The 25,793-nt window shown below is 59.7% G+C and overlaps 14 protein-coding genes across 14 annotated transcripts; 9 read left to right on the forward strand and 5 right to left on the reverse strand.

Annotated features, from left to right (window-relative positions):
- Positions 1-42: 42 nt before the first annotated feature.
- FA10DRAFT_268887 (hypothetical protein) lies at positions 43-770 on the reverse strand (the record flags this gene model as incomplete). The annotated part of the gene is made up of 1 exon (XM_025522521.1): positions 43-770. A coding segment is annotated over exon 1 (619 nt), but the record flags the coding sequence as incomplete, so codon positions are not given.
- Positions 771-885: 115 nt separating this feature from the next.
- Positions 886-3,242, reverse strand: FA10DRAFT_172215 (MFS general substrate transporter). Its single transcript, XM_025518226.1, has 11 exons — positions 2,987-3,242; positions 2,874-2,926; positions 2,713-2,802; positions 2,550-2,647; positions 2,306-2,479; positions 2,170-2,235; positions 1,655-2,115; positions 1,454-1,588; positions 1,327-1,396; positions 1,232-1,253; positions 886-1,155 (listed from the first exon to the last, which is right to left on the reverse strand). Exons 1-11 carry the CDS (start codon positions 3,147-3,149, stop codon positions 970-972), a joined length of 1,518 nt encoding a protein of 505 aa, XP_025375933.1. The 5' UTR covers positions 3,150-3,242; the 3' UTR covers positions 886-969.
- A 432-nt stretch (positions 3,243-3,674) lies between these two features.
- On the forward strand, positions 3,675-5,314 carry FA10DRAFT_303666 (alpha/beta-hydrolase). The gene is made up of 3 exons (XM_025525265.1): positions 3,675-4,170; positions 4,248-4,779; positions 4,851-5,314. Exons 1-3 carry the CDS (start codon positions 3,989-3,991, stop codon positions 5,190-5,192), a joined length of 1,056 nt encoding a protein of 351 aa, XP_025375934.1. The 5' UTR covers positions 3,675-3,988; the 3' UTR covers positions 5,193-5,314.
- Positions 5,310-6,979, reverse strand: FA10DRAFT_172110 (S-adenosyl-L-methionine-dependent methyltransferase). Its single transcript, XM_025518225.1, has 4 exons — positions 6,518-6,979; positions 5,857-6,446; positions 5,596-5,787; positions 5,310-5,530 (listed from the first exon to the last, which is right to left on the reverse strand). The coding sequence occupies exons 1-4, from the start codon at positions 6,706-6,708 to the stop codon at positions 5,427-5,429; spliced, it is 1,077 nt and encodes a 358-aa protein (XP_025375935.1). The 5' UTR covers positions 6,709-6,979; the 3' UTR covers positions 5,310-5,426.
- A 272-nt stretch (positions 6,980-7,251) lies between these two features.
- FA10DRAFT_288263 (hypothetical protein) lies at positions 7,252-10,329 on the forward strand (the record flags this gene model as incomplete). The annotated part of the gene is made up of 1 exon (XM_025524193.1): positions 7,252-10,329. The coding sequence occupies one exon, from the start codon at positions 7,252-7,254 to the stop codon at positions 10,327-10,329; it is 3,078 nt and encodes a 1,025-aa protein (XP_025375936.1).
- Positions 10,330-12,456: 2,127 nt separating this feature from the next.
- Positions 12,457-14,045, forward strand: FA10DRAFT_217632 (multi-copper oxidase laccase-like protein; the record flags this gene model as incomplete). The annotated part of the gene is made up of 2 exons (XM_025518514.1): positions 12,457-12,667; positions 12,742-14,045. Coding segments are annotated over 2 exons (1,515 nt in total), but the record flags the coding sequence as incomplete, so codon positions are not given.
- Positions 14,046-14,735: 690 nt separating this feature from the next.
- On the forward strand, positions 14,736-15,701 carry FA10DRAFT_288265 (alpha/beta-hydrolase; the record flags this gene model as incomplete). Its single annotated transcript, XM_025524194.1, has 1 exon — positions 14,736-15,701. One exon carries the CDS (start codon positions 14,736-14,738, stop codon positions 15,699-15,701), a length of 966 nt encoding a protein of 321 aa, XP_025375938.1.
- Positions 15,702-16,125: 424 nt separating this feature from the next.
- FA10DRAFT_268894 (hypothetical protein) lies at positions 16,126-16,802 on the forward strand. Its single transcript, XM_025522522.1, has one exon. It carries the CDS (start codon positions 16,290-16,292, stop codon positions 16,722-16,724), a length of 435 nt encoding a protein of 144 aa, XP_025375939.1. The 5' UTR covers positions 16,126-16,289; the 3' UTR covers positions 16,725-16,802.
- A 51-nt stretch (positions 16,803-16,853) lies between these two features.
- Positions 16,854-18,372, forward strand: FA10DRAFT_172256 (hypothetical protein). Its single transcript, XM_025518227.1, has one exon. It carries the CDS (start codon positions 17,282-17,284, stop codon positions 18,287-18,289), a length of 1,008 nt encoding a protein of 335 aa, XP_025375940.1. The 5' UTR covers positions 16,854-17,281; the 3' UTR covers positions 18,290-18,372.
- Positions 18,373-18,399: 27 nt separating this feature from the next.
- FA10DRAFT_232910 (hypothetical protein) lies at positions 18,400-19,691 on the reverse strand (the record flags this gene model as incomplete). The annotated part of the gene is made up of 4 exons (XM_025518925.1): positions 18,400-18,887; positions 18,951-19,109; positions 19,172-19,571; positions 19,626-19,691. The coding sequence occupies 4 exons, from the start codon at positions 19,689-19,691 to the stop codon at positions 18,400-18,402; spliced, it is 1,113 nt and encodes a 370-aa protein (XP_025375941.1).
- A 1,021-nt stretch (positions 19,692-20,712) lies between these two features.
- Positions 20,713-21,977, forward strand: FA10DRAFT_172350 (alpha/beta-hydrolase). Its single transcript, XM_025518229.1, has one exon. It carries the CDS (start codon positions 20,856-20,858, stop codon positions 21,702-21,704), a length of 849 nt encoding a protein of 282 aa, XP_025375942.1. The 5' UTR covers positions 20,713-20,855; the 3' UTR covers positions 21,705-21,977.
- On the reverse strand, positions 21,878-23,034 carry FA10DRAFT_303675 (HpcH/HpaI aldolase; the record flags this gene model as incomplete). The annotated part of the gene is made up of 3 exons (XM_025525266.1): positions 22,520-23,034; positions 22,268-22,461; positions 21,878-22,190 (listed from the first exon to the last, which is right to left on the reverse strand). The coding sequence occupies exons 1-3, from the start codon at positions 22,871-22,873 to the stop codon at positions 21,878-21,880; spliced, it is 861 nt and encodes a 286-aa protein (XP_025375943.1). The 5' UTR covers positions 22,874-23,034.
- A 27-nt stretch (positions 23,035-23,061) lies between these two features.
- On the forward strand, positions 23,062-23,637 carry FA10DRAFT_172292 (hypothetical protein). The gene has a single exon (XM_025518228.1). The coding sequence runs from the start codon at positions 23,250-23,252 to the stop codon at positions 23,538-23,540; it is 291 nt and encodes a 96-aa protein (XP_025375944.1). The 5' UTR covers positions 23,062-23,249; the 3' UTR covers positions 23,541-23,637.
- A 570-nt stretch (positions 23,638-24,207) lies between these two features.
- FA10DRAFT_303676 (hypothetical protein) lies at positions 24,208-25,792 on the forward strand (the record flags this gene model as incomplete). Its single annotated transcript, XM_025525267.1, has 5 exons — positions 24,208-24,782; positions 24,842-25,122; positions 25,197-25,362; positions 25,430-25,529; positions 25,592-25,792. 5 exons carry the CDS (start codon positions 24,208-24,210, stop codon positions 25,790-25,792), a joined length of 1,323 nt encoding a protein of 440 aa, XP_025375945.1.
- Between the last annotated feature and the right edge of the window lies 1 nt (position 25,793).

Below are 25,793 nucleotides of genomic sequence, written 5' to 3' on the forward strand. Positions count from 1 at the left end.
AAGCAGCGATGATACGACAATGCCATCGCTGCTGGACACTGCATCTTCGTCAAGCAAGTGATATGCATTTCTCCGGGTTATTATTAGGCTAGCTGAAAGACTACAAGCAAGGTGGTCTGCAGGATGACAATGCTTGCGGCCGCTTTCATGGAAAGGACCGTGTCTCCCCATCCTTTGTCGCCCAGTATCAACCACATCGCGTTGGCGATGATGAGGAGTCCGACTGCGAACATACTGAAGATCAGTGTTACCACCAGACCGACTTCATCATTACGCATCAGGAATTCCTGGAGCTGGTCGAAACCACTCAATGTGAGAAATAGCGGCCAGCAGGACGCTGCGCTATTAGATACGACCCCTGAGGGGCTGTTGAACTTTGAGGGACCGAAGACTACGAGCGTCGCAAGACCAACGATGCCTGCTGCGGGGGGCGCCATCCTTATTGGTGTTGCAAAGAGGTAGCGCAGATCCATGAAAGTGAGAAGCGCAGTGACGATGAGCTGGTAGCCCACGATCAGGCGCAATCCCTTTGGCCGCGGGAGCTGAGACCATCCTGCAAGAGCAAGGGTGAAACCGACTGCGAGAACCGCAAAGGCCGGCTTTGGGTCATCGCCGAACAAGTCGGCATACTCGGGCGTGAGATCGCGGATCCTGGCGAAGTGGGCTGATGCCTCTTGAAACCCGGGCCGAAGTATGCGGGGCATCATAGTTGAGGTGTGTCTCAGAAAAGACGTTGCGGAAGGAGAGGTAGAGGTGGCAGTGGGTGTAGGAGTGCAACTCGTATGCAATCGGCCTCCACGTGATGATGCTGCAGGAGATCCGTCCACACGACCATGCGGTCATTTCGAATGCAATACTTTTTGTTGGTCTGGTGCAGAATCCATCCTAAAATTTCCCTTGACATCAAGACGCCGCGAGATCATATCTTTGTTATGTACAGGAAGTCTATGCTTGGAGACAGAAGATACTTCAGTGACTTTTCTCAGCCTGCTCCTGCTCGATGCGTCGATGAATGCGCGAGTAGTTGCGTAGCGTGGGGCCCCAGAAGAAGAGGGCAAACGGCGCGATGCCCAGAGCGGCCGCGATGCATGCCAGCACCGTCGTCGCGTACGGCGGCGTGAGGTTGCGGTACATCTGATGCGCAAAGAGGCCGAACTGCAGAAGAAGATGGAGGCATGCTAATTGTCAGAACTTCTTATGGAGGGAATAGTTGGGTCGTGGAGCCACTCACCGTTCCGCCAAAGATGTTGCGGCTGCGAGGTTTCATCAAAGGACGGGTATTAGTTGGGCATGAACGACATGAGGAGAGAAGAGGCTGATACGCACAGAAGCGCCTGGCATGCGATGCCGCTCGAGGCGTAGTGCTCGTACGCATCGGCCAGGTAGTTGAGTGTCGCTGCAACAGGCAAGTGTCAGCAATTCTCGGCAGACAAGGCAGCGGGGGAAGACATACCGAGATAGATGATGTAGGTACCCCACGAAAAGACAACGAGGCCGATGATGGGAACCGCCGGGTGTACCGAGGGCTGTGCGCCCCAGCCGTACCAGAAGAGTCCACCAGCCGTCAAGATGGAAGCAGGCATGGCCCCTGTTACAAAGGGGATCACTGAGTCAGCGCTCTAGGTACTTTTGGCCAGTACAGAAGGCAGCTCACAGTAGAGCCTTGACTCGGGGATAGGCTTGCCATCCGATCGCTTGACGTCGCGCGCGTACAGATGAGCCTGATGGAAGTTGCTCACGAAGCCTACGAAGCCCCCGACGCCAATGGCCAGAAGCACCGTGTCGATCTGCGGTGGGGTCCAACCGTACGGCTTGAACGAGTCAGCGACACCCTCGAGGGAGAGGAAAACGACACCCCAGAGGAAGCCAATCCACAGTGCGAGGAAGGCGACGATGGGCTCAGTGACGAAGAAGACGAGGGGACGACCGAGATTGCGCGAGGCCATGACAAAGGCATTGCGCCGCACGTCGTCGTCCTCGGTCTTGTGAAGGATGCCCGTTTGCTTGGTCAGCTCCTTTGCACGGCGCGACAAGAGGATGGTGGCGCGTGATTCTTTGACGACAAAGACAAAGGCGACAAGAGTGCCCAATGCGATGGCGCCCTGCCACCAGAAGCTGTGACGGAGCTTGTGAGCAGGTGGTCAAGTGGGCAACACACCTGCAACTCACATCCAGCGCCATCCGATGGTAGCGACCGTCCAGCCCGATGCGCAAGAACCGATAGCCTGACTCATGCTACCAGACACAACGCAGTCGTGGGTCAGTTGCGAGCTACGAGAAGCAACAAAAGACGGAAGACACATACAAAACCACAAAGACAAATGCCGACATGGGCACGGCGCGCTTCTCTTTCGGAAACAGGTCCGCGACGGAGCCGGCCACCATGGTATTGCCCACGCTCCCGGCGCAGCCCTGGACGACGCGCGAGGCGATGATGGCAGCAATGTTGGGCGCCAGCGCCTGCGGGATGAACATCATTCTTAAAAAAGTGTTAGAGCAGTCAGCCAGAAGGACGCCGGAAGAACGTGTGGCATTGCTGTCGCACTCACGTATAGATGAAGAGAGAGACGAGGTAGACTGGGCGGCGACCGTAGATCTCGCTGAGTGGAGCGAGAACCAGGGGCGTGAGGGCGACGGGGACGAGGTACTGTTCCATCGTGATGAGCATGATCAGCCAATACCAGAATGCAGCGAAGTGGAAGCCATACTCACAGCCGTCGCACCGGTCAGCCAGACTTCGACGCTCGTGTGCAAATCGTAAGAACCAACATCCTGGGCTGTCGTGTACCCCGTCGCGTTCATCTAGGTGTTAAAAATATGTCTGATCAGCCGTTGCTTTCCTCCTCTTACTTGACTTCTGAGGTAGAACACACCGCCGTCGAGGAGTTATAGAGAAAAGTGACCGTGATCATGAAGTAGCGTGAAGCTGAATGGTAGGTAGTATGTCAGAAGTCACTCTCTTTAGCCATGCAGGGGCGGTACGCACTCTGGCTCCAATTAAGAGGGTATCGGGGGTCGCCATCCTCCCACTCAATGTACACCGTTTCGCTCTTCTTGTCCTCTGTCGTCGGCGATGCAACCACCGTGGTGGTTGGCGAGATCGACGTCGGAGAGGGCCCCGTGTCGTCCTTGTGATCGCTCTTCGCCATCAGTCTTTCTTAGGACGGGTTGATGATGGAGTATCTGGGGGTGGAGAAGGATACGTTGGTCTCACTCTTGGAGCCCTCATTGCTATCGAACCCTACAGTGCAGAGTACGAGATAGACGAAACTCCGGAGCTGGCCAGACATGACAACCCAAGCGGATCGATCGAATTGATAAGCGTGACAAGCAGGCTCCGGATCGAAAATAGAAGCAGCCCTACCTCACTTCTCTGGGAAAGAAGAGTCAAAGATACCGATTCGACGGGGAAAACGTTTACATGTTCTCCACGCAAGTCTGCTCTTGTGCGATAAGCGTGCCCGTCCTCGGTGACAGAACAGGGCTGAAGCCTGGTGCTTCAGCCCCGCTGGTCTTCTTTAGAGGCCGGGTGGAGAATTTCGAAACGTCATATGCCCTTTTTTATTTAGCGCAAAGGCTTGGCAAGAACTTCGTTTGAAATGTCCGGATTCTCTCGAGGCAAGATCGCAAGGCAGATTGGCCAAATTGCATGAATGCAGCGTCCAGACGATCGAGGCGATTCTCTTCTCCAGCTACTTGGTCCTTTCCTCTCTCTCTTCTGAAGGGACACCGAGTTGGCTACCTAGAAAGCAGTGAAAAGAGAGCGAATCTGACGAGCGAATCTGGCTATGACGGGTCTTGCATAACACGAACATGTGCACGCGCACGGCTCGAAATTCGAATATCCGTGGAGCCCGAGGCTTCCCCGCTATGGAAGGGCGCTAGTGAAGCCAAGGAAGTCAAGATCCGAAGAAGGGGGTCGCAGCTGAGCTTTTCTGCTAACGTCTCATCTTCCCACTCTCTTTCTTCTCTCAAAGCCAGCTGAATCATGGCGGGAGACGACGCGGCAGGCGGCAGCAGCAGGTGGCGCTCCGTCACGTACGACAACGAGCACGGCATTGGCCTCGACTACCTGAGCCCGCCCGCAGGGACGCACGGGGCACCCTTCTTCTTTGTCGTCCACGGCGGCAGCTTCGTCGCAGGCAACCGCTGGTCCGTCGGCAGCTGGCCGTGAGTGGTGATCTCCCGTCTTCTCTCTCTCTCCACAGAGTATCAAGATATTGAAGCTCCTTTCTCGGATTTCGCAGCGTCGCCATTGCCCTGAAGCGCGGCTGGGGCTATGTCACCGTCGACTATCGCCTCCTGCCCGAGTCGAGCGCGGCCGAGGGAGTCAGCGACGTCCTGCGCGCGTGGGACTTTGTCACCTCGGGCAAGCTCAACACGGCCTCATCGTCGCTCGATGGGGCAAAGGGCATTCCGCTAGGCGCGAGCGCGGGCGGGCACGCCGCGAGATCCGTAGCAGCCCTGGCCACGCCGACACCGGTCGCGCTTCTCGAGGTCTACCCGGCCCCGCCGCTGGACCACGAGGCCTACTACAGTCCCCTGCCCACGTCTGTGCCGCACCCGCTGCTCACGCCCGAGGTCCACCCCGCGGTGCTCGAGGCGCTCAAGAGCGGACAAAAGGCATTCACGGGGTCGATCATCGGCCCGCTGCCCATCCTTGGCCTGCCGGAGGACATCATGCACCAGAAAGCGCTCGCCAATGGGCTATCCGAGGAGGAGATCGAGCGGCTCGGCGCAGCCCGGCCGATGGCAGAGGCGGACCACTTGAGGAACGCGGTGGGTTCTCTCTCTGTCTCTCTCCCCCTAGCACCATGGCATGCATCTGTAATAACGCCGTCACGAAACAGCTCTCGATCCACCTCCTCAACCAGGGCATCATGGGCGAGAAGTTTGAGGGCCCAAACAAGGATGCCGACTGGGCCAAGACGCCCAAGAACCCAGCGCTGGCCGCGGCCGAAAAGGGGGCCGCCTGGCCACCGACGTGCGTCGTGCACGGCGACGCCGACTTTCTCGTGCCCTTTGCCCTCTCCGAGGCCTACGTGGCCCAGCTCACCGAGGCGGGCGTCAGCGATGTCCGCCTCGTCCGTGCGCCTGGCGGCAATCACGGCTTCGATGTCGCGTGCGACGCCTCGTCGCAGCCTGTGCGCGAGGTCGAGGCCTTTCTCGACGACGTCAAGGCTCTCAAGTAGCGCAGACCGTGCACGTTGCTTGCTTGCCTGCTGTGAAGGACTCTGCGATGTAACTCTCTGCTCAATGTTGTTGAAGATGGCGAGGGTGGAGTGAATAATGATAGCTATTAATTTCCGGCCAGTAATTAGGTGCGAGCCTCCTGCTGTGATGAGGAGCATGACAGCGCCCGACGATGAAAGAGTTGAATTATGATGAACAGTGATGAGACATCAGGGCGGTGGCAGTCCCTGCAACTACCGCTTCCGCACGACTGCGCCGATGACGGCAATCTGGCCCACGCCGGAGCGGCCATAGGCGCCCTCTGCGTCGCGCAGCTCGTCGCCAAACACATCGACGTCTTTGTCCGGCAGTCAGTCCCAGGCAGATACATGAAAGAGGAAGAAAAGAAGCAGCTCGACCCACCCATGACGTCGTAGTAGACGAGCTCGGCGCGGTCCTGTTCGGCCTCGAGAGCAGCGCGCAGCGGGTCGGAGCCGTCGAGGCCGATGGGCACGCCCGTATAGAGCATGCAGAGGCCGCCGCGCGAGAGGCGCTCGAGCGCCTGGCGCGCAATGAGGACAGGCAGCGCAAGGCCAGACTGCTCGCCCCCGTCGGCTGTACATTTTTTCGTAAGCGGTTGCCATTCTGAGAAGAGGAAGCTGACTGGGAAGAGAGACCACTCACCATAGGTGGAGCCCTTGCCGGCGTCAAAGGCAATGTAGGGCGGGTTGCTGATGACGAGGTCAAGCTGGTCCAGCTCATCGTGCGACAGTGCCGAGAACAGGTCACTCTTTCTCCACTCCACCTCGGCGCCCCCGCTGCTGGCCGACAAGCTGCGGTGGAGGGCGGCATTGGCTCTTGCAAAGGTGAATGCGCGCTCGTTGATGTCGAGCCCCACGACGCGCTCGCAGGCCTTTTCATCTGGCGCGGCCCCACCCCCGCTCAGCCCAGCAGCGGCGAGGTGGATCGCGCCAGCACCGGCGCCGCAGCCGACATCGACGGCCAGCCGAAAGGAGCGGCCCTTCTCGCGGCCAAGGGCGGCGTCGAGGAAGCGGAGGAAGCGGTAGGTGTCTGGCCCAAAGAAGACGGCGTCCGTGTCCGTCGTGGGCCATGGCGAGTGCGCATAGAGGACTTGCTGAAGTGAGTGCGACGACGCGGAGGGGTACAGGGACGAGAAGCGGGCGAGGGGACGGCGCTGCTGCGAGCTCGAGCTTGGCGCGAGGAGCGCTTCCTGCGCCACGGACGAGAGACCCGACAGCAGCGACGAGCTGTGCCTGTGTGTGCATGCATGTGCTCCTTTCGGTCAGCATAAGAAGATTGTCGGAAGAGCAGTATAACAACGCACCCAAGCGGCAGGCTCCAGCCCCAGAGGTCCTGCCTCGTCGTCGCCGTCGGCAGCCTAGCCTGCTCGTCCGTCAGGCGCGCCACGACCTTTGCGTGCGTCTCGGGCGTGGGCGCCCAGAAGCGGTAGCCGCTGCTGGCCAGCTGTGTGCCCACCTCGACGAGTGCCTGCTCCAGTCGGCTTGCGTCCGTCATTGCCAAGGTGATCGGAAGAGCCTCAACACCCGCTTGTCTTCTTCCCTCACTTCTTCTTCCCTCCACCCACCCTTTCTTTCCTCTTCCTAATGGACCCTGCGTCGCGCGCCTGCCTCCACGTCGAATCGATGAGCACGCAAGCGTGCGTGAAGTGACGCTAAAATTAGACTACTCCACGACGTCGGCCCAATCTTGCACGTCGAAGCCTGTCTGTCTCCTTCCGTGTTCTTCACCTGGCAGCAACAGCCTCACTCACCCTGCCTCTTTTGTCAGGCCGAGATGCAGCTGCCCACGCAAAGCAGCAGAAGGATACGAGGTAGAGCCAAAAGGCAGTCCGGTGTCGCCGACGACCGCCCACGTTCCGACGAGTGGAGCTGGCGGAAATTGGGGTGGAAATTTGGGCGTGCAGTAAGTGTAATTTTAAGCCCGTCGATGACCTGATCAAGGGTCCGGGGAAAGACCCTTGCCCGGTACTGACGGCGGACGGCAGCCCCTACGCCCCTCCTTTGCTCCCAGTCCTCACTTGTCTCTCCCCGCACAACAATGACAAGCAGCACGAGCACAGGCACGGGAGGCGGCAACGACGGCGTGCGCGCTGCCAGGACCTGGTGGGCGACGACGCTGGGCAACGCGCACGGATCAGCGGCCTTTGGCCCGCCGACGCCCGCGGCGGTGCAAGAGGCGCGCGGCTACTACTTTGACGAGGACGAGGCAGGCGAGGCAGGCGAGGCAGGCGAGGCAGGCGAGGCGCACCAGCGGAGCAGGCCTGCGATCAAGGACGGCGGCGAGGACAAGGCGCGGTCGAGGAGCGCAGACTCGGACGCCACGCTCGTCGATGCCGATGGGGCGTGCGACAAAGAAGAAGGGGCAGAGGAGGCAGCGTTTGCCGTCGATGGCTCGAGTCGGGGCGTAATTCGGAGGCGCGGCGTGGAAGACGAGGACGAGGCGGGCGGATGGCGAATGACGGACCGGGAGCTGTACCACCGGCTGCAGAACCTGAGCCGGTATCCACGCTCGACGATTGCCATTGCGCGGCGGCGCCTCCTCGTCGAGATGGCCCATGTGCTACGTACGGTCGACTGCAAAGACCCCAGCTCAATTCTCTCGCTGCCCACGCGCTTCGATGCGTGCGCGCTCGACGGCTTTCTCACGGCACAGCACGCGGCGACCTCGGACAAGTTTCGCGCCTACTCGCAGCGCCGGCAGGCCGCCTTTCAGCAGGCACGGCGCGAGGGCAGGAGCATGCGCGAGGCGCGCACGGCCGGCTGCGAGATGTTCGACGGTGGCCAGGCCCAGTGCATCGAGTGGCTCCGCCGCGCCAGCGTCGTCAAGTACGTCGACGGCAGCTGGCTGGCCCACCTGCTGCGCACCACGACGGGCTGTAGCGGCGGCAGCGGCGGATCCAGCGACGGCTCCAGCGGCGGCTCCAGCGACGGCTCCAGCGACGGCTCCAGCGACGGCTCCAGCGACGGCTCCCTCACCGGCTCTGGCCGCGGCAGCCTCTCCCTCGCGGCCCAGCGCAGGGCAGCACGGGCCTGCTGGCAGGTCATGAGCGAGGAGCTGGGCGACGGCGAGCTGGAGCGCAGCCACGTGGCCATCTACGAGGCCCTCATGGACCGCCTCGAAGGCGCTGGCGTCTCGGCGCCGCCCAAGGGCGAGGAGCGCGCCTTTACCGAGTATGCGCCCGCGGGCGACGGGGCTAGCAGGAGGAAGGAAAAGGGGGACAACAAGGAGGAGAAAGAGGGCAAGGGCCGGCCAAGCGACTCGCAGGGCAATGCGCGCTGCTGGCGCGCCGCCGTGGTGCAGCTGAGCCTCTCGGCCTCGCCGCTCGAGTTCCTGCCCGAGGCCCTGGGCTTCAACATGGCCTACGAGGGCCTGCCCTACCACCTCCTCGTCTCTGCGAGCGAGATCGAGGAGCTGATCGACGCCGACGCCGCCGCCTACTTTTGGCTCCACGTCTCCATCGACAATGCCGACTCGGGCCACGCGGCCATGGCGCGCCTCGCCGTCGTCGACTTTCTGCGCGCGGCTGCAAAGGAAAAGGGCACGCAGTTTGGCGACGAGATGTGGGCCCGCGTCAAGCTTGGCTATGCCCTCGCCGAGGCGGTGCCCACGACGCCGGTGCTGTCTTCTTCTCCTTGTGAACCCAACGATGCCACGCCGCCCCACCTCACCAGCACGGCCCTCGCGCGCGACGACGTCGATCCACCGTCGGCGGCCGAGGCACGCGCAGCCGAGACGCGCAGGCGCAGCGTCGAGGCCACGCTGCGCAACAAGGCAGCGACGGCCTTTGGCGTCCACGCCTCGGTGCATGCCCAGCTGGCCGGCCGGAGCGTGTCCGACTGGCTGGATCCGGCGCACATCGACGAGAATGCGCCCAAGCTCGTCGCCGCCATTGCATCCAGCCCCGTCTGGACGCAGCCGGGCGACGCAGCGGCCAGCCGGTTCGTGCGCGAGTTTGAGTGGGGCGGCAAGATGTTTGGCGCCATGACGGCACGCGAGGTCGATGGGCTCAAGGCCTGGGTCAATGGCTTACCACGCCGGCACGCGACCATCGATGATGATGATGATGAAACCCTCCTCTTCCAGGGCGACAGGCTCAAGCAGGCGGCCATCGACGTCGTTGGCGACTACCTGGCCCAGCACAGTGCCGCCAGCGAGACGCGCTTCGTGCCTGACGAGTCGCTGCGGCCCATCTACCTCGACGGGCCCCTGGTTGCTGCGCATACATGGTCGGCGCTGGGCGAGACGGTGTATGCCAACATCATGGCGCGGCCCGATGCGCAGCGCCCACGCCTCGAGGAGCAGGACGTGCTCCTTGTGCATCTCGCGCAGCAGCAGGATGCGCCCGCCTCCCGCCAGCGACTCAGCCAGCGCACACTCACCGACGCCGAGCTGCGCGCGCTCGTGCCCACGCTCCTCGTCTCGGCTGCGCCGCTGGAGCACGCCATCTCTGCCTCGTGTGGCCGCCTGGCCTCACCGCTCGGCATGGCTTGCGTCAAGGTCCTCCGCGTCCTCCTTGGCTTCACCGAGCGGACGGCGCCGCCTGCGACGGCAGCGACGACGGCGGCGGCGGGCAGTGCCGACGCCACGCGCGACCTCCGCGATGTGGGCTGCATGGGCACCGACGACGTCGAGGAGCAGCGCGACGGCGTCTGGGAGCTCGTCCAGGTGCTTCGCGCTCGCCTGGATGGGGACACAGCCACGCTCGACTCAGCACCGCCGCCACCTTTGCCGCAGCAGCAGGTGCCGCTCGACGCGCTGCCGCGGGACAGGCAGAGGCAGCCCTGCCACTTTGGCCTGCCTGCCCTCGTGCTCCACCTCGGCGCAGATCTGTGGAGCGACAATATGCCGGTGCTGCTCGGCATGTCGTCGCTCCTCGTCGGCGAGCTGCTCCCACACCCGCGCGTGCTCGAGGCGCTGCAGGACGACGGCGCCCAGGCCCAGCGCATGGTCGAGCTGACGACGCTGGCAAAGGCGTGGATCGACTATGCGATCCAGCTCGGCCTGAAGGCGCGTGCGATGCGCGGCGTGCCCGACTGCGACTGGGCGCGCCTCGTCGAGCAGGGGGAGCAGCTTGCCTACAACGGCATCATGGCCGCCATCGCGCCTGCTGCCTAAATATCATCATCGCTGATCTGCTCATTCCCATGACGACTACTTTGTTTACACACCACGACGACGCTCTCTCTCTCTGCAAGCTCTTGATAATGTGACATCTGCTGCTTCTTCCATAGACGACTGGCACTGTTGTTGCGATCTTCGCGAAGAGAGAGGGGGGACTTGATTGAGTGAATGATCCTGCCCCGAGGATGGCCCCAACGCTCCTGTTCCTCGGGGAGAGCTGAGTCGCTACGAAGTGGCCAGGCTGTTCGGCAAGCGGCTCACGGTCATATCGCCGCAAGGCTACGTGCAGTTCTACGCCAGCCAGCCGCCCGGCAAGGCGCAAACCTCGCTTGAGCGGTAGGACAGCCTCTACCCGAGCTCGGCGCAGAGCCGCGACGAGGTGGTCGAGGGAAGAGGCAGAATCGTTTGAAGCCACTCGTGGAAAAAGATGCACGGTGAGACTGCTTGCCCTTGCTTGCACGCACAGCTGCTGCACAGCTCGTCGGACGGATGCAATCAAGCAATTACGCCGGCATCATTTAGCTGGGCAGGGCATCATCCAGAGTGCGCAATCTAAACGGACGCAACTGTTGGCCGGGGGAGGATGCACCGCGGGCGGTGAGTCGCCCCCTGCAAGGGCGGCGAGCTTCCTGTCCCATGTGAACGCCAAGCATCAGCCGCCCCTGCGCGGCCGGCAACCGATACCAGCTAGTAGTAGCAATAGTGGTGGAAGCAGTGGTCTCGAGCGGGGGTTGAATTAATTTAGCTCGTTTCCGCTGCTTCGCTCGGTCCGCCTTCCCGCATTGTTATCGCTGTCGCAGGGAAGTGGAAGTGGGGCTGGGAGCGCCGGCGACCTCGCTCGCCTGCATTGGCCTAACGTTCCTCCCTCGGGCCCTGCTTGCTATGCTTCGCGCGACCGCAGCTCGAAGCACCAGCTTCTCCTCGAGGCTCCTTGCTCACTGCTTGTGCAAGCTCGCACCTTGGCCACACAAATTTCTCTTGCAGCAATGACGACAGCAAGGCCGCCCCACCTTGGCCTGCCTGTCCAGAGGCAGGAACAAACGCTATTCTGAACGCGAGGCGGCGGCAGGGTGCCGAAAATTCACTCTCAGCCACAATTTCTCCGGTGGGTTTGGTTTTTCTTTTTCCAGTTTTCACGGGCTATCCTTATTTATTCGCTTCTCGCTCGTTTGTTAGTTTATCAGTATGTTTAGCCATTGTCGGACAGTAGAAAAAGGAAGCTGCCGGCGTGCTTGGCTCCCAGATCGCGTGCGTCTGTCTCGCTTCTTGATCACCGCGCCGGCAATCTCATTGTTTCCCGCCAGATCGCCCGCTGCCGTGCCGGAAGCAGCAGCAGCAGCAGCAGCAGCAGCAACTCTAATTGCCAATCAGGCAGTGCTGTTTGCGCTCCGAGGCGGCGGCAGCGAGAGAATCTTCCGCTGGGTCATTTTGTTTTTTGCGAGCAAACCAAAATAGCGCGCGCCCCCCCTTGTCTCTTTATCATATGCACGTCCTCGGCACCCGTTTGTGGCTGACTGGCGTCGCTGGCGTGACAGGCCCCCCCAGGGCTTCTCAGGCTAGCAAATCTTGGCGGTGCTCATCCCTCCGCCGGCGGCCACGAGCAAGCCGGCCTCACTGCTGCCAAATAGAATTCTCGCATCGTCGATGAGCGATTTCTTTTCGTCGGAGCTGAATTGAAGAGAGGAAGAGAGAGAGAAGCCGTCTGCAAGCGATCGGCGCTCGGTAGAGGGCAAGGCAAGCCTTGCTCGCGCAGCAGACAGCCAGTATAAATGCGACCCAGTGAGCCTTTTTCTTCCTGTTCTCCTTACCTACCTCACCTTCCCTACGATGCGCTTCTCGTCCTCTCGTCTGGCTCTCTCGCTCCTGCTCGGCGCACTGGGTGCGGCCGCCCAGGACTCGAGCAGCAGCAGCACGCTCAGCACCGTCACGTCCGAGGCCACGGACATCACCGCGAGCTCGACGGCGTCCTACAGCACGGCCACGACGGTCAGCACCACGGCAACATCGTCGGCCGTGACATCGACGGCCACCACCGCGTCGAACTCCGTCGCCACGGGTACGGCATCGGCCCCCACCTCGTACTCGCTCGACCCCAGCTTCTCCATCACGACGGCAACGACGACGCGGAGCTACAGCTGGACGATTGCCGCGCAGACGGGCGCGCCCGACGGCTACGACAAGACGCTCTACACCATCAACGGCCAGATGCCCGGCCCGCTTGTCGAGGCAAACGAGGGCGACACGCTGGAGATCACCGTCACCAACACCCTCAGCGAGGGCACCTCGATCCACTGGCACGGCATGTACCAGAACGGCACAGCATATGAAGACGGTGAGTGTGGGCTGGGGGTTGTAGGTGCGCGGAGAAGGAAAGTTAGACTGACGCAGCCTGGTCACACCGTGCAGGCGTCCCTGGCTTCTCGCAGTGCCCCATCCCCGCAGGCTCGTCATACACGTACACGTTCAGCACGGCAGGCCAGTACGGCACCTACTGGTACCACTCGCACTCGTCGACGCAGTACACCGACGGCATCCTCGGGCCCATGATCATCCACTCGCCCAGCGACCCATACGTGCGTGGCGTCGACTTCACCTCGGAGCAGGTCATCATCGTCCAGGACTGGTACCACGACGGGGCCGAGTACATTGCGACCGAACTGCTGACCACTGACGGCTACGACGGCAGCTCGGCCGCGCCATCGCCGCAGTCGGGCCTCATCAACGGTGCCGGCGTCTTCAACTGCTCGCTGCTCACCGACTCGGACGTCACCTGCACGACGCCAGACCCGCCAGCGATCACCGTCGCCGCCGAGAAGATCCGGTTCCGCGTCATCAACGGCGGCTCCCACGCCCAGGAGCACGTCAGCATCGACCTGCACTACCTCAACGTGACTGGCGCCGACGGCACCGCTGTTCTGGGCCCCAGCGTGGCGCGCGTGCCCATCCACAACGGCCAGCGCTACGACTTCATCGCCGACTTCAGCGACGCATCCGACGGCGACTCGTTCTGGTTCCGCGGCGAGCTCAACACCAACTGCTTTGCCTCGACCGACGACGACCTCAATGCGATCACCCGCTTGGCCATCCACATCGGCACCAACAACGGCACCGAACCAACCACAAATGACTGGGACGCAGACCTGCCCACGAGCTGCGTCGACTTTGACGACAGCGACCTCACCCCCGTCACGGCCGAGGAGGCGCCGCTGGGCCTGACGACGGCCAACGTGCGCCAGTACACGAGCGCATTCGGCCAGCTCACCGTCGACAGCACGTCGTACAGCCGCTTCTTTGTCAACTCGACGACGTACACAAACTACGCCTACCAGCCCTTCCTGGCGACGATCAACAACGGCAGCTCCATCGACTCGTCGCGCGTCGCCTTTGCCGAGGTCGCCGACGACGAGTGGGCCATCGATGTCATCATCAACAATGGCGACCAGAACCTCGACCACCCCTACCACCTCCACGGCGCCGACTTTTACATTGTCGCGCGCGGTGACGGCACCATGACCGTCGACGAGTGGTCGTCGATCTCCTTCAACACGACGAACCCGCCGCGGCGCGACACGCTCGTCATTCCCGGCGGCAACTACGCCGTCCTGCGCCTCTACTCGGACATCCCCGGTGTGTGGCCGCTGCACTGCCACATCGCCTGGCACCTCGCCGAGGGCTTCATGGGCGCCCTCGTGGTCCACCCCGAGGCCATCGTCGCCGCCGACCTGTTCCCCGAGGCGTCACAGGCCGTGTGCAACGCCGACCTCGCCTCGGGCATCTCCGTCGACACCGTCGAGCCTGGCCGCCGCCGCCGCCGCCGTCGCCGCGACGTCACGCCTCCCCGGCTCATGTCCTTTGGCCAGAGGCTCCTCTACTCTTGAACTTCCTTAGACAGTTGGCATGCAATGGACATTGAGTGGAGTCGAGCATGCTCCTCCCATCCTTTCTTCTTCTCGTACTTCAATTCGTACTTCAATTCTCGGCACTGGTCCTCGAGCATCTTGGGATACACCTGCAATTATTCGTGGCAATAGTGAATGTGTCTTTCTTCGTCCTCTTGTCTGAGATTGGGACGGGTTTTTATTGCTCTGAGGTTTCTCGTCGCAGGGAAGCGATCGAGGCAGCTGTTAAAGAGAGAGAAATAGTGCGCTCGTTGCACGTCCGAACTAAGAGCGAAGGACTCCTGCTTTCTTTTGCGTCGCGACACGAACCGGTGAGCGCTGGCCCGTGCGTGCACATTCGCTCACGGGCCGCATCACTGCACTGGTCCAGCAGCACTGCGCATGATTCCTTCAGCGGGCGTTCCGACATCTTGCTCACTTGATCGGCCCGAGCGGCTGTCTATATAAGCGGATCAATCTGATGCGCGCACAAGACGGAGAACAACGACATCTCTCTCCATCATGGCAGACAAGCTAAAGACCCTGGAAACTTCGCGCGGGTTCACGTACTCCTATCGTGCACACCCGGCCAAAGGAAACAAGCCCACGCTGCTCCTCTTCCATGGCTTCCCCGACGATGCGACGGAGTGGACAGGCCTGATCGAGGGCCACCTCTTGCCCGGTGGCTTCGGCGTCGTGGCGCCCAATCTCCTGGGCTACACGGGCACCTCGAAGCCGACGGACCCGGCCGCCTACAAGTTCCGAAAGATGGTGCAGGACATTGTCGAGATCCTCGAGGCCGAGTCCGTCGACAAAGTCATTGTCCTGGGCCACGACTGGGGCAGCTCCTTTGCCCAGCGCTTCTACAATCTCGCGCCCGGCAGGGTTGCCGGTCTCGCCATCGCCAATGTCGGCTACAGGAAGCCAACAAACGAGCAATTTGACCTGGACGCGGTGCTCAGCCTCTCGACGAAGCTTTTCGGCTACGGCACCTTCTGGTACTGGAAGCTCTTCACTACGCCGCAGGGCCCGCGCATCCTAGGCGAGCACCTCGACTCGCTCTTCAGCCTCGCTCACCCAGCCGACACCAGGATCTGGCTCGACACCTTTTGCAAAGAGGACGGGCTGGAAGCGTTTCTCAAGGCCGACAAGCAGACCGAGGTGCAGCCCTATGCGACGGCCGAGATGCGACAGCGCTGGAACGCGCGGCTGGCTAGAGATGGCCTCGAGGCGCCCTGCTGCTGGTACAGGGCCGTGGTCGAAGGACACCAGGTCGGCGAAGCAGACGAATCGAACCAGGTGGTCCAGGTGCCCTCGCTCTTCATTGGCTACTCCGACGACTACATCTGTCGGCCCGAGATGAACGATGCCACTCTCCTCCCTCACCTGACGACAGTGACGCTGACAGGAGGCCACTGGGGTCTTTACGCATACCCAAAGGCATTTGGTGACACCGTCGTTGGTTGGGTTAACTCCATCTCCGTCTAGAGGCGCCAGTAGGGGACAGGGGACAGGCAAGATGCTCGCAGTCGAGGCACAATGGCGGCTGATCGGAAATGGAAGGAAAACAAAATCTTCAAATGCGATCCTCGTATTTTCTCTTGCGTCATTGCTCGAACTTGTGTGCAGTGTGACAGTGCTTTATCCAGAAGACGCTGTGAGGATGTCGCTAGAAAGGCGGCGTCGAAACCTCGCACGCAAGTTCGTCTCGCTTTGGCCGGCGGGTAAGCTGTCATACTCAGCCACGTGTCGTGGCAGCGCTTCAAAGAAAGCTTACCGCTCACTTTGGGCTCGCAACATCGGGCAAGTGACCGCGCACGGACATGTATCGAGTCGTGCGGTCCGGTACAGTGCATGAGAAGTAGTTGCTGTTCGACCGGGGAACCAGGGATGTAGTAGATAAAAGCTATAAGAGAGGGTCGTTCGAGCTGCGAAAATGGTTGGTCGACAAGCAAGCAAGCACGACTTCTAGCATCCAGCATTCTCACACATCTCGAAACTCTTCCTCAGTGAGTCTGGTCGCAGTTCTCCTCTCACAGCAATTGTCATGTAATGCAACGGGCAGAAGAGACTACCATGCCGCAGACGCAAGCGCCCATGCCCAACACGCAGGCCGACTGGTCGCACGATGACCCCTCGCACCCGGGCTTTGTCGTGCACGGCATTGACGACACGCCCGGCGAGAAGGCCTACTTCATCCAGCTCGAGGCCAAGCCAGGCAAGGAGGAGCAGCTCGCCAGTTTTCTGCGCGACATCAACTCGGGCGTGAACAAGGAGCCACTCACAGGCCCCTGGTTCGGCCTCCGCTACTCCAAGACGACCTTTGCCATCTTCGAGGCCTTTCCCCACGCCCAGGGCAGGCACGACCACGACGCCGGTCCCGGTGGCGCCAACTTCTTCCGCGTTGACTTTCTCAAGGACGTCCTTGCCTACCCGGCGCAGATCTACCGCCTCGACCTGCTCCACGGCAAGTTCAACACCATGCTCGGCAAGCCCATTACCTTTCAGTAGCTATGCCTAGCCTCTCCTTCTTGACCTCCCCTTCAACGATGCACGGTGGTGTCTGTAACTCTTTGCTCAAACTCTGAGGATCGTTGCAATTGAATACTGTTTCTCCTTCTTCCATCTAGTGCCTTGCTTTCATGTCGGCAAAATTGCAATCTCATCACCCTTAAAAGTTCGTTTCCTGTCAGCATCGCCCGCTGTCGATATTTCTTCTTGCCAATGCCACCAATGCCATCACATGTCAAGAGCCTCTCTATGACCGCCAGTGCGCCTAGTGGCCTTGCTCTGTGTCTTCATGCAACTCTTCTAGCCACCTCGGAGACGAGGACGAGGTGGACGCGCAGTCCGATCGGCCGATGAAGGTCTGTTCTGAATCTGCGTGGCGGGAACACCAACTCGGGCGTCGTAGAAGCACGTGGCGATCGGGCCCAGAAAAAGATAAGCTGTCATCAGGCGTGGGATGGGTGAGCGGTCATAACCGTGGAAAGTTCAACTCCACTTGCTCGAAACCAAGTCGAGTTTGACGCCGACGCCACTTCTCGACTCGAAGATACGTATAAGAGATGCTGGAGCCAACGATGCTGGCGCCGCCTATGGCGAGCAAGAGGAGCAACCTTGACAAGGGCGAGGGCAGCTCGTCGAGCGTGCCCGACGCCGACGAGCGGCGGCGGGAGCAGACGCGCATGGCTCAGCGACGATATCGGATGCGCAAGCGGCAGGAAACCGACGCCGAGCGCGATCGCCTCGACGAGGACACGACGCCGCGCTGGTTTGCGCCCGACCCAGGGGCCTTTCTCGACGCGCGCAAGCACCCTCCTGTCAGCCTGTCGGACGCCGTGGCGTCGGGCGTGCTGAACAACACGCAAATCTTTACCACGTCCGAGTCCATGTGGGCCGCATACCAGATGGTCGACTGGATTGCGTCGGCCAAGTCATCTCCACAAGGTCAAGGCACGTCAGAAACCGCATCGCAAACAGCTCTGCGCGACCTCATTCAGTCGAGCAGCCAGGGGGGCCGCGCCACGCTCACGACCCCCCACCTGGACTTCTTCCGCGCCTACTTTGGCAATGCCGTCGCGCTGTCCTTTCCACCCGTCGACATCTCCAAATGCAAGGCACCCAGCCGCATCAAGCAAATATGGCACGAGCGCACACAAAAAAGCCGACGTGTGCCCGAGAACATGCATCCCGTCGACGAGCAGCTCACCGTCGTCCACTCCGTCGCCCTCGACATCCTCCCTTGGCCCGCGGTGCGCAGCCGCGTGCTCCGAGCGATCAAGGCCAAGCTGCTGGACCACGACACGTTCAAGATCGACACCATCTTTGGCACCGATGCAGAGCGCATCGTCGTCTCGCCCTTTCGCATCCACAGTGCGCCCACCGACGACGCCTTTCGCTTCGACGACGACGCCTCCTTTAAGGCCACGATGGACCCCGACAATTGGGAGTGCTCAAAGACATGGCTCGAAAAGTACTGGTTCCTCGTCGACGAGAGCATCGTCCAGCGGACCAACTACTGGAGGGAGAAGCAGGGCCTGGCCCCGGTCAGCACTTTTGGCAACGCGGTCTGAGCCCGGTCCAAGCGCCCTTTTCTCCTCTCGGTCTCGAAGTCCTAACTGCATCACACCACAGCCTCATTGACTAGGTTGCAAAAGTACAGCGCAGGTTCCTATAATTCTTCCTACATGCTTGCACTTGTCGGCGGAGCACGCTTGGCGAGGTGGAAGGACTTGATGGGATGGAGCAGCGATGGCGCCCGGCAAACCGACCTGTCGTTGTTCATCCAGCCCAGATAGATTGCCCGAGCGTGGCCGCCGTCGTAATAGAAACTCGCATCCCGCATCGTCTTTTCATTTGCTTTCATATAGAAGTCGGGCCGCGAGAGTGCCCGCAGCAGCTTTTGGGAATCCCATCGGTGGCCCATGTAGATGGGGTGGCGCACGTACACCGCTTTGAGTGGCGGGTCCGGTCTGGGTGCTGAGTAGAGGCGGGCCCACTCCTGGTTGGAGTAGTGCGAATGCAGAGCGACACTGGCTGGGAAGGATGTGCACTGCATCGAGCGCTTGTCGTCTGCGTTTGCCAAATTCATCTGCTGCAGCATGCGTCGAGAGAAGCGGACCGTCGTCCCGATCGAGGCTCTCCTCTCCGTCTCTTGCTCGTCGGGATAGTCTAAAACGCCTCGCCACTGCTCAGCTTTACCCATCGAAGCTGCTCAAGACCGGCCTCACTCACTCTGGACGTCGTAGCTCCAGTACCAACCGCTGCCCTTGACGTCAAACATGGGATTGAGTGTGATAAGGTCTGCTTCTTGTTTCCCAGCGCCGGATGCCAGCCGACCAGACAAACTCCAATGGCTCGCGGAGGCGCTCGTCTCTTCAGTCCGTGCATAACCTGTAAGTCACCTGATAAGCCATTTCTTCCAGGTCTGTCTGTTTAGGTGTAATAGCACCTACCTTCGACAGCTTCTATGATGGTGCGGTAATCAAAAGTGGACCTCACATCCATCTCCCAGTTCCAAATGAAGTCGTAGTCCTCGTGGTCCAGCGCAAACTTCTGCAGCGGCATGAAGCAGGACCGGTACGAGGAATGGGCACTCATATGGTTGAGGAGACCCTGTGTCAGCGGAAGGCGGGGATAGAGACTGGCCATCTGGTCCTCGCTCCATAGTGTGACGAGGGACCAGAACTCTCGGGGTATGCTTCGTTGCAGCGCAGCCAGACGGGCTCGAGCCGATGTCTGGAATGCAAGATCGCGGCTGTGAACCTCGACGAGGAGATGGACAGTGTAGGAAGAGTCAGGATCGAACGCGAGCTCTGCGATCAACGCTCGGACATTGTACACATCGTCGACCGACTGTCGATTGTCTCAGTGGCTACCATAAATTTCTTTAGGAAGGAGCGGACTCACCCATGGAAAACCCTCGTAGCACCTCAAGACCACCGCCTTCGTCTTTTTGCTCCCACACTGGTCCATCGCTTCTTTCCAATTAAGGCTTGCGACTTGCTCCGTGAGATTGACTTTAGAAGAAGGATGTGCTGGAGACATTGTACTAAGACCGAGCGCCTTGTCTGTATAGGCCCCATACCGGTCTTCGTACGTCATGCAGACATCCGAGGGAAAGAGGTTTGTCGTTCCAAGAGTGGGGATCGGGTGTTTCTTGGGCAGTGGGTGCACCGTGAGACCAGGAAGTGCGATTCCACTGGGGCCGTTGCACTTCTTTGCGTCCAGTGGCCTACTGCTCTGGGCTTCTCCGTCCTCGAGCGTTGGCCATGCATCAACGGCTTCGTACCTGCCATCGACGGCCGCGACCTGTGCTGGGCGCTGGAAGAGCCACCAAGGGCGCGTGTGGTGCCATAGACGGTGTTGGTGCTGCCACAGAGGACGTGAGAGGAAGAAAGCAAGAATCGCGAGCAGGACGAGCCTTGTGAACGGAAGGCGTACAACGGTCATGGTCGTCTGTTGTTGCTGCTGAAGGAGACGTCGACTCTGCAGACACAGCCCCAAGTACTAACGCCAGAGCTGTAGCAGAAGTTGATTTTAGCGCCCTAATCGATTTACCAGTTCTATTTCTGGAGTCCAAGGCTAGTGTCCGATCTCGCAGACACAGCATTTTGCCGGCGAATTCAGAGCCTTTCGCTTCCCATCCCAATTGATCCTTCCTGTCCTCGGTACACGTTGAAATGACCTCATCGGCGTCAATCGCTGCTGTGAGGCCAAGTCGAGAGCATTCCGAGAACGTGGCAGAGTAAGGATTGTCTGGCACTTTCGCTCTGGCTCGCTTCACCGAGCAATCTCACATACACTTGGACATATGTGATGGATTGCGTGATGGAGTCGCTGCTCAGGAGCTTAGCATGTTTCTGAGCAGTGTCAAGACGCTGTACGTCAATACGCTATCGAAGATGTTTGGAGTGCCCTGCAACCTGTTCAGCTGCGCAGCACACCGGAGCATGCAGAGTCATCATTTCGAGAATAAACGCGTACGCACTAAGGCTGGTTCCTGGAACTGCAAGCTCGAGACCTCGTGTTCCACCCTCGCCGGGGATAGCTCGCGGCCCATAAAAGACACGGCTGTTACGGTGTTCCCACCTGTCTCTTGCTTTACCTCCACGAAACACTCCCAGCAAGACCGCAAGCATGTCGCTCGTAAAACTTCCCAGCGGCGTTGACATTCTGACTCGACCGCGATTCAGAGAAGCGGCGGGGACCCGGACGACCTTTATCTTCCTCCACTACTGGGGCGGATCGAGCAGGACGTGGAGTGAGGTGGTGGACCTCATCATGGCCAGAAACCCGTCTTTCGACTGCCTATCGTTTGACGCGCGAGGCTGGGGCCATTCGTCCAAGGACGCGAACTTGGAGCTTGATCTCGAAAGCATGGCGACAGATGTCGGCAACCTCGTCAGTCACTTTGGCATACAATCCTACATCCTCGTCGGACACTCCATGGGCGGCAAGGTGGCATTGCTCCATGCTTCGCGCCAGGCATCCCAGGCTCTCAAGGGAGTGGCCCTAGTGGCATCAGCCACTCCGGGCCCGCAACCGATGCCGGTCGAGGAAAACGAGATGCTTTCGAATCTTTATGATCATCTGGAGCAAGCAGTGCCTTCGATTCTGGAACGGTTGGTCCGAATGCCGCTTACCGAAGAACAAAAGCAGCGAGTCACAGAGGACACGACCAGTGGCACCAGGCATTCGTGGGAGGTTTGGCCACGGGTCAACATGAAGCGCGACATCAGAGGCTTGCAGGAAGGTGCTGGAGAATGGACCATCGACAAGCCTACGATGATCATAGCGAGCCACGACGATCCCATTGACCCAGTCAAGAGCGCCGTCGAACACATCGTCCCGCACCTCTCGGCACTATCCTCACTGGTAGAGCTGCACGGACCTGGCCATCTGCTACCTCTCGAGGCCTCAGACGATATTGCTGAGCAGCTAATTGCGTTTGCTTCTTCTCTCGACTGCAATTCTACATCAATGTAGACAACGGCCTGGCTCTCCCTTTGTCAGCGCCCTCGGCAATCCGCTCAGCATTTCCTCGAACACTTTACTCTTAGCCACCTGCACGTTCTTTCCTTACGCTATGTCAGGGTTCCCTCCATGCATGTTCTAGCCCAGGCGGAGCTAAGATACAGAAAGTGGAAGGCAGGCCATTTTCATTTCTCCATGCGTGCGCAGATGGCTTCCATAATCTTGTGATTCGCCACGCAGCCGGCCTGCAGTAGTGGCTGGTCAGTACCCGCCATGACATAGCGCGCACCGAGACCGAGGAATCGCTCCACCAGATCCATGCGCGAGTGCAGGCCACCCACGCCCACGGCAACACCGTGCTTGCTGGCAGCAGCAATGACTTTCATGTAGGCGGCCTCAATTTTGGGATCGTCGTACTGGCCCGGGATGCCGAGCTCGACCGTGAGATCGTTTGTGCCGATGAGCAGCACATCGATGCCAGGCACGGCTGCAATGTCGCTGTCGTCATCATTGCCCAGCACGACGCATGCGTGAGCAGAGCTGCGATGCGTCGATAGTAATAAGAGGTGACTTACTCTACAATGTCCAGCGCTTCGCGCGTCTCGATCATGGGTATCACAATAGTCGACTCGTTACAGGCCTCATTCGCTTCCGCCAGAGGCACATGTCGGAAGGCAAAGTGTGGCAGACCTGCAGTAACAGAGCGGCTGCCCCGCGGATAGAAGCGCGACCAGTTGACGGCATTCTTGACGTCCTGTACCGTCTTGATCTGCCATCGGCCCCGTCAGCGAGCCAGAGCATGAGAGAACAGAAGACAGTGTGCTCACATGCGGAACTACCACGCCTTGGGCACCTGCATCGAGCACGCGCGATATCCATTCGGAGCTGTTGTACGGCACCCGCACCAGGGGGCAGATGCCCGCCAGGAGCGCCGCCTGGGACAGCTGCGCCGTCGTCTCGAGGGACAGAGACGAGTGCTCGAGGTCGAAAAGCAGTGTTTCGAAGCCGGCGAGCTTGGCAATCGAGACAATCTCCACTGTTCTCACGAGCCTGACAGAGAGCGACGAGAAGACCCGGTCCGCTCTCAGTCTGTCTCGCACCACATTGGGGACCAGTATCTTTGTCAGGCTCTCGTCCAGTGCTGTGGCTAAGGTCATGGCTGCTGTTGTGACGGTTGCCATGTTGCTGCTTTATGAAGTTTCTCATTACGATTGAGGAGCGGCGGCTTATATCTCTGGCTCTCTTTCGGCATGCAAGGATTCCCCCCACGTCTATGACTGTGCCTGCTAGGAGCCTGGCGGCAATACCTTGCGGATTAATCGGGCAATCGAAAAAAACCGAGATGCTCCTGATAATAGTCCACGTGGTGACGAACCTTACTCCAACTCGTCCTCTTGTGAGTGCAAGCACTTCGGTCCAAAACCACGAGCCGAGCGTCTCTTGGCAAGCCTGCAATGGGCTACGCACTGTTTGCTCCTTCTCAAGCTCTTGCGTTACGATACAAGAGGGGGTTAATATAAGCATAATTCAGCGCTTCGTCATCTCTCTCGCTTCGAAATGTCTGGCATTGGTGCTCTGCTGACGAGTCCCGTGGCGGGCATCTATGACGGCTTGCGCTACTCTCGCAGCTCCAAGTGGAACGTAGCGGCCAGCTACGAAGGTCTGGATTCTCTCCACGCGCAAACGCGCTTCACAGTTGGTACGATGCCTGTCTCTGAGGGCAGCACGGCATCATATATGTCGTTGGCAAAGGAGAAGTATTCCGCATCAAAATTGACGAACACCCACAGCTTGTGTGGGAAGGCGAGATGTGGAAAGGTAGGTTGCGATACTGCCTGCACCTTGTAGCCAAGTACCTTTTCAAGTAACAATGCAAGTTTCGAGGTCCTACATTTCTGGCGAGTAGGCAAAAGAGCACAAGACCGGAAAAAGGTCTCTACTTTCGATGTCCTTGCGCGACAGGAGCAGACAGCATGAGAACTGCGCGATTGATGCTAGCGGCCGGAGTGCCAAATTGCACAATATGAGGGAAAGGGTCCTTCATGCGCTTCGAGGAGAGTTGCTTTTCGGTTCCGGTTCTATGGATCGCTTCCCGGTCTGTAGAGGATTTGCGTTCCTGGCGGAGGATCAATCTAGATTTCCCACCACAAGCCTCGACTCCGTCGCGCCGATGCTCGGTCCGACAGGCAGGTTTCCTGTCTCTCACGCAATAATCCCTAGAGAAAGCGTGGGGGAAAAGCAAAAAAAGGCCCCACAAAAGAGAGGAAAACGAACGCGATTAGAGTAATCACTTGGCAGTAAGCCACAATCAGCAAGAATCGAGAACTTTGCATGTGCGGTACACGCTCTAAATTTTTGCAGAGCTGATGCAGGCCCGGGAAGAGTGTGTCGGGAAGTGTCTTATAGAGCAAGGTCTTCTTCTGACGAGTCCATGGGAAGAGACGTGCCGCTCATATAAAGGGAGAGGTGACATTTTCACTCAGAAAGACAGACCAGACATTGATCTTCTTCCATCATGAAGCTCCTCAGCCTCGTGTGTCTCTGCGTCGCTTTGTGCGCCCACGGTTCCCTCGCCGTGGACCTCAGCACATTTACGTGTCCCGACACGATGCCCACGACGCCTAATGTGCTGCTCAACCCATCGTTTGAGGTGGATCCAACCCCGGCCAAGAAAGCGAACAAAGCAGCCCTGGGCTGGAAGCTGTCGACAGATCAGAACATCAACACGCTTCGTGTGGGGCCTACGGGTGAGACGCCTCGCGATGGGGAAACGGCCGAGGACGGCAACTACTTCTGGCGTTTCTCGAACCTGACGCCCGTCAAATTGTCGACGACGGCGGGTGTGCCCGTTGTGCTAGGCCAGTACTACCTCCTCTCCTTTTGGGCCAGGCGCACCGGTGGCCTAACGACGTTCGATGGCAGCCCCACGCTGAATGTGGGCTGGACGGGCCAGACGCTCAGCCAGAATGTGGATTCCTTCCCAGACCCAGTAACATCGTGGACGCAATACTGCTACCCTACGCTGCTGCAGGGAGGTCTGGCGGCCACACAGACGCTCTCTTTTCTCATGGCCGATCCGCCCGCTGTCTTGTGAGTGATACATTGGCCGGACCCAAGCAAAATCTCAGCTCAGAAGATGTCTCCGCCAGATCCTTTGACAACGTCGCACTGCAGCAGGTCGACCCGGTGCAGTCAACAACGACGCTCGTTGTACCCACAGCGACAACCACAACAACTACGACGACGGAGACTGACATCGCGACGCAGACAACAACGGCTACAGTTGAGCCTGCGACGACCACCTTAACAGTCGAACAGTCAGTTACAGACTCGACGACGTGCACCTCAACCACAACGACGACGTCCACGACTACGCTTGCGGCTCCCACTGCAACAGTAACGGGCAAGTGCCTCGACATCCACCTGTCGTGTGAGTCCTATATAAATCTATGGCGAGGTTCCTGCTGTGGTATGCTGATCTGGCTGGAACCGCGCGTCTCGCAGTCGAGGCCGCCTGCTGTCCTCGGGCGTTCTGTCAGAAGAAAGGATCCGGCGTACACAGGCGCACCGTGGGTTTCTCGACAGCGACTGAGACGACGACATCCACCAGCACTTCGACGAGCACACAGACCGACACGACGACTACAACGGAGACCGATACGGAGACATCGTGAGTAGCCACGAGTCGCGGCTTACCGACTTAGAGACAAGGTTCTCACTCAAATTTTTTTTCGTAGGACTTTGCCTACGCCGACAGCTACAACGACAGAGACGACGACAGTGTCTACAAAGACTGATGTCGTTTCCGAGACAGTCACGGTGCCCGCAACGGCCCAGGTACGTAACGTCTCAATCCTCTACGTCGGTGCACGTGCTCACAAGGTGCCCCATGCCTCTAGCTTCCCACCCAAACAACGACCGTCTGTCACCGCATCGATGTGCCCAAATTCTTCTGTCCTCGCGGCATGCGCAGCCAGCAGCTCATCTCTGCAGCCGAACTGGCCTTCCTCAAGCTCTACAAGCAAAAGTACAGCTCCGGTGGCAAAGCACCATCGTTGTCAGTCACCTGCGATGGTGACCCGAGCACCTACATCTATTGAG

Source organism: Acaromyces ingoldii (assembly GCF_003144295.1).
Source record: "Acaromyces ingoldii strain MCA 4198 unplaced genomic scaffold FA10scaffold_5, whole genome shotgun sequence".
NCBI classification, from domain to species: Eukaryota; Fungi; Basidiomycota; class Exobasidiomycetes; order Exobasidiales; family Cryptobasidiaceae; genus Acaromyces; species Acaromyces ingoldii.